This window comes from Neoarius graeffei, chromosome 14 (assembly GCF_027579695.1).
Source record: "Neoarius graeffei isolate fNeoGra1 chromosome 14, fNeoGra1.pri, whole genome shotgun sequence".
NCBI lineage: Eukaryota > Metazoa > Chordata > Actinopteri > Siluriformes > Ariidae > Neoarius > Neoarius graeffei.
The window spans coordinates 43,461,410-43,472,775 of record NC_083582.1 but is presented as its reverse complement, the minus strand read 5'-3'; the positions used below and the strand labels follow the sequence as shown (position 1 = coordinate 43,472,775).

Sequence of the window (11,366 nt, the reverse complement as noted above, 5' to 3'; positions counted from 1 at the left end):
CCTTCTTGCTGTGAGGCGACAGCACTAACCACTACACCACCGTGCCACCCCAAATATGTAATATTGGATCATTTTCCTCAATAAATAAATGACCAAGTATAATATTTTTGTCTCATTTGTTTAACTGGGTTCTCTTTATCTACTTTTAGGACTTGTGTGAAAAAAATGTTTTAGGTCACATTTATGCAGAAATGTAGAAAACTCTAAAGGGTTCCAGAAACTTTCAAGCACACACTAAGAAAAATATCATTAAAGTATAAAATATTTTATGAATTAAAAGGTAAAGACTCTGATTATCCAAGTAATCCGGTAGGGAAGCTTTTTCAGCTGTAGTTTTCTTAGAACTCCAAACGCCTGAGCTCTTCCCCCTCACTGCCCTCCAGCATGTCAACAAAGCCCGCGTGTCCCCCACGACGAGGGTAGCAACGGTTGCTAACGTAAGTGTGACGTCAGTGTAAGGGTTCTATTCTGTGTTCTCGTCCCCGTAATGGCGGAAGGAGATCAAGAGGGAATGTCGGACAGAGTGACAGATACTAAATTATCTGTGAATGAAGTGGAGAATGTGTCCGCGTTGAGCGAGGCTTCAGAAGGGCCCGGGGACCGAGCAGAGCCTGCCGAGTCTCCAGCATCACGGACTGCAGGAGAGACAGAGACACCAGCCGAGCCTGAGGCTGCAGCTGCCCGCGTCCTCGCACCCTCACTCACTCAGAGGTGAGAGCTCCACACCCACACAGCGCCTCTCAGCGCAGGCGCAAACTGTCTGCAGCCCGTTTCTCACACCTGGGGAAGAAAATGTCACAGTATGTCATGATAATGAGAATCTATTTCATACATCTACACTACCGTTCAAAAGTTTGGGGTCACCCAGACAATTTTGTGTTTTCCATGAAAAGTCACACTTTTATTTCCCACCATAAGTTGTAAAATGAATAGAAAATATAGTCAAGACATTTTTCTGTTCATTTTGAGCATTTAATCGACCCCACAAATGTGAAGCTCCAGAAACTCAATCTGCTCAAAGGAAGGTCAGTTTTATAGCTTCTCTAAAGAGCTCAACTGTTTTCAGCTGTGCTAACATGATTGTACAAGGGTTTTCTAATCATCCATTAGCCTTCTGAGGCAATGAGCAAACACATTGTACCATTAGAACACTGGAGTGAGAGTTGCTGGAAATGGGCCTCTATACACCTATGGAGATATTGCACCAAAAACCACACATTTGCAGCTAGAATAGTCATTTACCACATTAGCAATGTATAGAGTGTATACATGAACGGTAGTGTATATACTAGTGCATCTCAAAAAATTTGAATATCATGAAAAAGTTCCTTTTTTTCATAATTTAATTAAAAAAGGTAAACTGTCATATATTCTATATTCATTACATGTAAAGTGAAATATTTAAAGCCTTTTTTTTTTAATTTTGATGATTATGGTTATAGCAGTGGCACGGTGGTGTAGTGGTTAGCGCTGTCGCCTCACAGCGAGAAGGTCCGGGTTCAAGCCCCGTGGCCAGCGAGGGCCTTTCTGTGTAGAGTTTGCATGTTCTCCCCGTGTCCACGTGGGTTTCCTCCGGGTGCTCCGGTTTCCCCCACAGTCCAAAGACATGCAGGTTAGGTTAACTGGTGACTCTAAATTGACCGTAGGTGTGAATGTGAGTGTGAATGATTGTCTGGTGACTTGTCCAGGGTGTACCCTGCCTTTCACCTATAGGCAGCTGGGATAGGCTCCAGCTTGCCTGCGACCCTGTAGAACAGGATAAAGCGGCTAGAGATAATGAGATGGCTTATAGCTCATGAAAATCAGAAATCCAGTATCTCAAATTATTAGAATATTCCCTAAGATCAATCAAAAAAAGGATTTACAGTACAGAAATGTCCAACTTCTGAAAAGTACATTCATTTATACACTCAATACTTGGTTGGGGCTCCTTTACCATGAATTACTGTATCAATGCGGTGTGGCATGGAGGTGATCAGTCTGTGGCACTGCTGAGGTGTTATTGAAGCCCAGGTTGCTTTGATAGTGGCCTTCAGCGTATCATCTGTATTTTTGGGTCGGGTGTTTCTCATCTTCCTCTTGACAATACCCCATAGATTCTCTATGGGGTTCAGGTCAGGCAAGTTGGCTGGCCAATCAAACACAGTAATATCATGGTCAGCAAACCATTTGGTAGTAGTTTTGGCACTGTGGGTAGGTGCTAAGTCCTGCTGGAAAAGGAAATCAGCATCTCCAAAAAGCTCGTCAGCAGATGGAAGCATGAAGTGCTCTAAAATCTCCTGGTAGATGGCTGTGTTGACTTTGGACTTGATAAAATACAGTGGACCAACACCAGCAGATGACATGGCACCCCAAATCATCACAGACTGCGGAAACTTCACACTGGGCTTCAAACACCTTGGATTCTGTGCCTCTCCACTCTTCCTCCAGACTCTAGAACCGTGATTTCCAAATTAAATGCAAAATGTACTTTCATCTGAAAAGAGGACTTTGGACCACTGAGCAACAGTCCATTTCTTTCTCTCCTTAGCCCAGATAAGACACTTCTGACATTGTCTCTGGCTCAGGAGTAGCTTGATATTAGGAATGCGAAAGTTGTATCCCCTTTCTTGAAGATGTCTGTTCGTGATGGGTCTTGATACACTGACACCAGCCTCAGTCCACTCCTTGTGAAGCTCTCCCAAGTTCTTGAATCAACTTTTCTTGACAATCCTCTCAAGACTGCGGCCATCCCTGTTGCTTGTGCACCTTTTCCAGCCACCCTTTTCAGCAATGACCTTTTGTGGCTTACCCTCCTTGTGGAGGGCATCAGTGATCATCTTCTGGACAACAGTCAAGTCAGCAGTCTTCCCCATGATTGTGTTTGTGTGTACTGAACTAGACAGAGAGATACACTGTGTTCATACTGTTTTACTCAAACTCGAAATGAAATATTCTAATATTTTGAGATGGTTTTTTTAATGTTTTTGTACTGTATGCCATACTGATTAAAATAGAAAAATGCTTGAAACATTTTAGTTTATGTGTAATGAGTCTGTAATATATAACATTTTCACTTTCTTAAATAACTGATGGAAAATATTGAACTTTTTCACAATATTCTAATTTTTTGAGATGCACTATATTTTTTTCATAAGTGAGATTGTCGTAATTGTGACTTGTTAAGTATTTAATATTAAAGAGAACATTTTCTCAAAATTATTACTTTTATCTCATTATTATGAGTCATTATGACAATTATAAGGTAGGATCTCATTATTATGAGGTAGAAAGTCAGAGACAAGATCTCAATGAGAGTCATAATTATAAGAAAAATCTGATTATTATGAGAGCTTGAGGGCGGCATGGTGGTGTAGTGGTTAGCGCTGTTGCCTCACAGTAAGAAGGTCCTGGGTTTGAGCCCAGCGGCCGGTGAGGGCCTTTCTGTGTGGAGTTTGCATGTTGTGTCTGTGTGGGGTTTCTCTGGGTGCTCCGGTTTCCCCCACAGTGGCAGGTTAGGCTAATTGGTGGCTCTAAATTGACCGTGAATGGTGGTTTGTCTCTGTGTCAGCCCTGCGATGACCTGGCGACTTGTCCAGGGTGTACCCCGCCTCTCACCCATAGTCAGCTGGGATAGGCTGCAGCTTGCCTGCGACCCTGTAGGACAGGATAAGTGGCTACAGATAATGGATGGATGAGATAGTGAATCATAATTATTAGATACTAGACAGGATCTTAATATAATGAGAGCACAAGCAATAATGAGATGCTAAGTCATTATGAGATAGGATTTCATTAGTTAACCATTATTTGCTGAAGGCAAAGTGAATCTCTGTGAATAATAACTGAGACAAAGTCGGGGTTATTGATTAAATAATATTGGCTGGCTTTTTTTTTCATGGTATATCAGATATATTCCATTCAGCGGTGTCTCCCATAACCCGGTACAGAAAGTATGAACCGGACCGGGACGGTATATTACAATAACGTTACGTTTTCTAAATATTCAGGGGTTTCATACTTAACATCTTGTACTCACACGTAGCACTGTCATGTATTCTTTGATTATCCAGTATTATTATATCCCATCACAGTGTATTCACGTTATATTCACGATATTTTCAATCAAAATTAATCTAAAAGCCCGGAACTCCAATTACAGATTTTACAGTGGTGCTTGAAAGTTTGTGAACCCTTTAGAATTTTCTATATTTCTGCATAAATATGACCTAAAACTTTGACAGATTTTCACACAAGTCCTAAAAGTAGATAAAGAGAACCCAGTTAAACAAATGAAACAAAAATATTATACTTGGTCATTTATTTATTGAGGAAAATGATCCAATATTACATATCTGTGAGTGGCAAAAGTATGTGAACCTCTAGGATGAGCAGTTAATTTGAAGGTGAAATTAGAGTCAGGTGTTTTCAATCAATGGGATGACAATCAGGTGTGAGTGGGCACCGTTTTATTTAAAGAACAGGGATCTATCAAAGTCTGATCTTCACAACACATGTTTGTGGAAGTGGATCATGGCACGAACAAAGGAGATTTCTGAGGACCTCAGAAAAAGCGTTGTTGATGCTCATCAGGCTGGAAAAGGTTACAAAACCATCTCTAAAGAGTTTGGACTCCACCAATCCACAGTCAGACAGATTGTGTACAAATGGAGGAAATTCAAGACCATTGTTACCCTCCCCAGGAGTGGTCGACCAACAAAGATCACTCCAAGAGCAAGGTGTGTAACCAGGGCCGTCGCAGGGGGGGTGCGAGGCCCTGTGCGAACTTGAAATGCGAGGCCCTAATCTTTGACATGGATGCGTAATTGCGCATGAATAACAGTCGCACGGATGCAACTATTCTAGTTCTATTGCACGCATAATCTCGCTGCAATACGTTTTATCAAGTAGAATAATACAGCATAATCATGCACATAGTCTCAGCTATGACTTTTTGCTATTTATTTCAAAGGAAAAAAAATCAACTGTGCAACGAGTGGCTACAGTACATCAAGTCAGTTCAGTCACTTTATTTTTGGCATCTTGACATTTTAAACAAGCAGATTAGGACACTTTTCATTCATTATATACATTTATTAATCACAACTATACACAACTCATTTTACTTATTATTTAACTTATTTACAACACTAACCGGAACAGATGAGATGGACTCACCATGCGTAAACTGGCTTTTACACTCTCTACCCGACATTCCCACCTTGTTTCAGACAGAGGTTTAACCGTGAGATCCGGGACTTTTGCTTTCAGTATTTCCCACCGTTTAGGAGAGCCTGCGAATATGGCATAAACTCGTTGTACAATACCAAAAAATGACATTGCTTTTGGACAGCATTTTGCCATATCTCCTAGTGTTAAATTCAGGTTGTGGCAACCGCATGGCATGAAGTAGGCCCGGGGATTGAGACGCAGAATATGGGCTTGGACTCCCTGATTTTGTCCTTTCATATTCGCCCCGTTATCATATCCTTGGCCCCGACAATCATTTATGTTCAGTCTAAGGGCCTCTAGTTCCGCCAAGAGTGCATTTGATAGCCCCTTTCCAGTTTGGTCGTTCACTGGGATGAAGTCAATGAAATGTTCTTCTACATTCACTTCTAATGATGTCATATTGACAAAACGAAGAATCAGCGACATTTGCTCCTGATGGCTCATATCTGGTGTGCAATCTAGAAGCACAGAGAAATACTTAGCTCTCTTCGTGTCATTCACAGTAGAGTTTTTGACGTTTGTGGCCATAAGAGAAATTAACTCATTTTGGATCTGAGGTCCTAGATAATGTGCATGAGTTTCCTTGTTTCTTATGCGTCTGACATGTTCTTGCATAGTGGGATCAAATTTGGCAATCATCTCTATTAATCCCAAAAAGTTACCATTGTTGTCTTCATAAAGCTTTGCATTTGTTCCTCGAAATGCCAAATTATGCTCAGACAAATATTGCACAGCTGCTAAAATGCGTGTTAAAACGTCCTGCCAGTGTGCCTTTTCTCTGTTTATCTCTCTTTGATGTGACTCGTCTATAGCTGTGTGTGTATTTAATCTTTGTTTTGTCTCCATCCATTTTGCGGCATATGTGATATGATCAGGGGACGTTTCGTGTTGTTTCAGCAGAGTACTCAAATGTCTCCAATCATTATTGCCATCATTAGCCAATTTAGGCCGACTTGTACTGTTGTTAAACAGTTTGCAACAAAAGCAAAATACAGCATCTATTTTCTTTGAATAAACAAGCCAGTCTCTGCGAGCTTCTTCACCGTTGGGCAACTTCCTAACATAGAAATGATCGGAAAAGTGTCTTTTTTCCTGATTTACAGGGAAATCAAAGTTGGAGACCTTGACCGGGCCCTTTTCCACAAGTAAATCCACCTTTTTGCTATCCAGATGCACGGGCCAATTGCTGGGATCGTTAAGGTCCACAAGATGCGCTGCCGCTGATACTTCACTGTCGGACTGGCAGCGCTGCTCTTCATCAGGCGTTGGCGGGACCGCGTCTTCCAGGGCAAACTCTGATCGATTGTAATAGAAAAAAAACAGAATTGATCGTGTGGTCCAGCTCAACTGAATCGGGCACAAGCCTCATTATAAAATATTTCTCAACCACAACTAGCCTACTTATTATCCTCCTTCCTCACCTTGGACTTCACCGTCATCCTCAGTGCGCGCGTTCCCGTCCTGCTGTTGTAGAAGCCCGCTCGGCTCTGCCACAGTGTCGGTGTGCGTGATGGAGATGCTAGTTGCTGCCACAGCATCACTGGCAGTACTGATAAATTTATCCAGCGATCCCCGCAGTAACTTGTGAAATTCCTCCTTCTTTTTAAATTTTTTCCTTTTCTCAGCACCTGATTCGTGCTTGCGAAACCGGTCGCGTTCTCTTGCTGTCGACATGTTTACTTTCCCCTGCTTTAACTTTCCTCCTCTCCCGTCTTCAGTGAGGACGCATTACGTAATGACAATGAAAAACTCGCTTTGTTTGGATTTGTTTCTTATTTGTTTGTTTGTTTTTATGTGACATCTCATTGATACAAAATCATACATAACTAATGTATTTATTTAAAAAAATAATAATAATTTAAAAAAAAAACACAGCAAGATTTAAGGCGCGAGGCCCCCTAGTGGCGCGAGGCCCTGTGCAGTTGCACAGTTCGCACAGCCTATGGGATGGCTCTGTGTTACAGTCGGTGAGGTCACAAAGGACCCCAGGGTAACTTTTAAGCAACTGAAGGCCTCTCTCACATTGGCTAATGTTCACCATCAGGAGAACACTGAACAACAATGGTGTGCATGGCAGGGTTGCAAGGAGAAAGCCACTGCTCTCCAAAAAGAGCATTGCTGCTTGTCTGCAGTTTGCTAAAGATCACGCGGACAAGCCAGAAGGCTATTGGAAAAATGTTTTGTGGACGGATGAGACCAAAATAGAACTTTTTGGTTTAAATGAGAAGCGTTATGTTTGGAGAAAGGAAAACACTGCATTCCAGCATAAGAACCTTATCCCATCTGCGAAACATGGTGGTGGTAGTATCATGGTTTGGGCCTGTTTTGCTGCATCTGGGCCAGGACGGCTTGCCATCATTAATGGAACAATAAATTTTGAATTATACCAGCGAATTCTAAAGGAAAATGTCAGGACTGAATCTCAAGAGAAGGTGGATCATGCAGCAAGACAACGACCCTAAGCACACAAGTCATTCTACCAAAGAATGGTTAAAGAAGAATAAAGTTAATGTTTTGGAATGGCCAAGTCAAAGTCCTGACCTTAATCCAATCGAAATGTTGTGGAAGGACCTGACGCGAGCAGTTCATGTGAGGAAACCCACCAACATCCCAGAGTTGAAGCTGTTCTGTATAGAGGAACAGGCTAAAATATCCTCCAAGCCGGTGTGCAAGACTGCTCAACAGTTACCAGAAATGTTTAGCTGCAGTTATTGCTGCACAAGGGGGTCGCACCAGATACTGAAAGCAAAGGTTCACATACTTTTGCCACTCACAGATATGTAATATTGGATCATTTTCTTCAATAAATAAATGACCAAGTATAATATTTTTGTCTCAATTGTTTAACTGGGTTCTCTTTATCTACTTTTAGGACTTGCATGAAAATCTGATGATGTTTTAGGTCATATTTATGCAGAATTATAGAAAATTCTAAAGGGTTCACAAACTTTCAAGCACCACTGTACCTTGGCGTGACGTCACAAAGAAATCCTGTGTGGCGGAACGATCGCCATCCTGTTGGGATGGGTTCTCACTGGATCGTTGTCTCCACTTTTAACTGTCATGATTGATATGTTGATGTGTTACACAGTGGAGGAGGAAACTATCTCAGGTTAACATGTTTAAGAAGTGTGGCTCGGTTTGCAAGACCAGTGTCATCAATGTTACTAGTTTCGAAATTTGTAGATGTTCAATCCCAACCTGATACTAATTCCTGTGGGTCATAAAACAGAAGCACAGATCAAAAAAGATAAGAACTTGAAATGTATACAATGTCAGCTGAAGAAACGAAGAGGTAGAGGTAGGGGAAGAGGCAAGAAATTGTAAAATAGATGAATAAATAGTAGTTAAGTTATATGTTTTGACAATAAAACAACTAAACAATATATTTTGTTTTTCTTCAAACTTTATTTATCATACGTGACGGGACGGGTTCATCTATAAAGGCGGGATGACTAATGTAAGTACCGATTAATAAAATGGTGGACGTGACGGATATCTCTGTGAAACTGGAACAAAAAAGGTAAGATCATACATTATGTGAATAAATGCCACAAAAATGGTATTGTGGGACGGAACACTTGTTAACAAATGGGACAGAACAGCATATAAAAACCCGGAAGGCAAATATAAGAAAATACGTGACACCACATTAAAATACGTGACGGTACTGTTCCGTACTGTTCTGTTCTGTACCGGGTTATGGGAGATGCACATTCAGCTAGCATGATACTGAGCGAGTCGAAGACGAGTTCAATATCACGCTAGCTGAATGGAATATATCTGATATACCATGAAAAAAAGCCAGCCAATGACGATTACTAAAACCCGTGACACGGGACGGGATGGGACATGACATATTATCGCTCATGGTCAGTGACCTCCCCGTCCCGTCCTGGACCAGAATAATTGTCACGGACATATTTTCACTCAAAAGAAAGAAAAGAAAAGAAAGAAAGAACAAACAAATTAGTGTGTACGTGTTAATATTTATTTCTTCTTTGGTCTTCCACGTTTGCTCTGACATTTGATACATTTTAAATTCTTTGCTTTGTTAATTTCATCCTGGGTTTTATGCCCCAGTCCTTCACATGATGGATGATACAACTGTTTACATTTTGTACAACTGAAATACAAGAAATGACAAGTCAACACAAGAATTTTTCAATGAATTAATTAACAAATTATATCCCATCACGGACAATAAGGTAAGTGTCCCGTCCCATATCACAGGGAGGTCACTGCCCGAGCAATAATATGTCACGTCCCGTTCCGTGTCATGGGTTTTAGCAACAACCCCAGCCATTATTATTATTATTATTATTATTATTATTATTATTATACATTCCTTTTGGGTATTCGACACATCTTTCTTTTTAAAAATTCTCTTAAAATCTTCCGTGTTTAATAAAGTAAACCTGGCGGCCATGTTTGTTTACAAACTGTCACAGTCGCTTGCTAGCATGGAAGTTTTACGTCTCAGACGTGTGACGTCATTTTGTCCTGACAACCGTGCAATTTCTTGAACCATATTCAACACTCCTTCTCCACTGGGTAGAGTGATGTTAATAGACATAGGATAAGTGATATGCTAACAATATTGCATGCTATCAAACCAAATGAATGAAACCCGCTAGAAGAGAATAGAACACGTTTTTATTCCATTGAAAAAGTGTCCTGTATGTATAATAATCACAGATATTCACTGAGCCTGAGGCGGAAAAAAATTAATAAAAAAAAAATTTATTTCAAACTGCAAAAGCAGCATGCAAATGTAATACACACAGGCTTGTGTCACTTATCTATGCCGACTCACATAAAATGCTTTTTGAATTTGGTAAAATAAATCACAATTCCACCTTACCTTTGAATAGTTTCAAAGTTTTGAATAGTTCTTTCACCCATAGAAAACATTTGGCGCATCATAAAACGGAAGATACGACAAAAAAGACCTAAGACAGTTGAGCAACTAGAATCCTACATTAGACAAGAATGGGTTAACATTCCTATCCCTAAACTTGAGCAACTTGTCTATTTGATATGTCATCTATGTTCTATTCTGAATAAAATATGGAATTTTGAAACTTCCACATCATTGCATTCCGTTTTTATTTACAATTTGTACTTTGTCCCAACTTTTTTGGAATCAGGGTTGTATCTGGAACCTCATTATCATGGTGGTGTAAATTAGTTTTCATATAAAACAGGCAAACTGACCCAAGTGTCTTTCAGATATGAAGGTGCCAGATCTGGAGAGTTGTTCCACGGGGAAGGAATTGCCTACTTTAGGGGTGGACATGTATACAAGGTGCGGAGGACAGGAGTCAAATAATAATTATTTGTAAATAGCTCAAAGCCGCTGTTAACGAAGTAAGAAACATGCTTATTCACTCACATTTACAATGATTTTTCAATGCATATTCCCCAGGGAAACTTTGTAGATGGCTTGATGCATGGTCATGGAGAATACACATGGGCAGACGGTTTAAAGTATGAGGTGTGTAGACTTTTGTTTGATCCCTGCATAAAGAATACAAGCATCATCATGTACAGCAGTTATTTCACATTCAAATTTAGTTTTTTATGAGGACGAGGGGTTTCATTACGGAACGACTGTAAGATTTACAGCAGGGATAACCAACTCTGGTACTGGATAAACCTGCCTGCAGAGTTTAATTCTAATCTTAATGCAGTTCCATGCCTGATTCAATTTAGACATTCAGTCATTCTTTCCTTCAGTTATTCATCTTCAGTAACTGCTTTATTTTGGTCAGGGTCCTGGTGGATCCAGGGCCTATTCCGGGGAACACTGGACACGAGGTGGGAATGCACACATTCATACCCTCATTCATATATACAGGAAATTTAGTATCGCTAATCCACCTACTGGCATGTTTTTGGGAGTTGGGAAGAAACCCACTTTGACACAGGGAAAACATGCACAGAAACGCCATGCAGACTATAACCCGAGCTCAGCATTGAAACAGGAACCCTGGAACTGTGAGGCAGCAATAATGCCTAGAAATCATTGTGATGGAAATGTAAGTCATAGCATGATAAAATGGGGAGAACAGTAATAAGTCTAATTCCGTGTGTGTTCCCACCTCATGTCCAATTTTCCTGAGATTCCCAGGTTCTCAGTTTTTGGATCCACC

The 11,366-nt window shown here is 40.6% G+C and overlaps 1 protein-coding gene across 1 annotated transcript in view; it reads left to right on the top strand.

Annotated features, from left to right (window-relative positions):
- Window positions 1-466: 466 nt before the first annotated feature.
- Window positions 467-11,366, top strand: part of rsph10b (radial spoke head 10 homolog B) — a 21,755-nt gene continuing 10,855 nt past the window's right edge. The window contains exons 1-3 of the mRNA XM_060939733.1: window positions 467-711; window positions 10,444-10,519; window positions 10,640-10,708. Coding sequence (XP_060795716.1) covers window positions 488-711; window positions 10,444-10,519; window positions 10,640-10,708 — 369 coding nt within the window. The 5' untranslated portion in view covers window positions 467-487. The remainder of the gene's footprint in view (window positions 712-10,443; window positions 10,520-10,639; window positions 10,709-11,366) is intronic.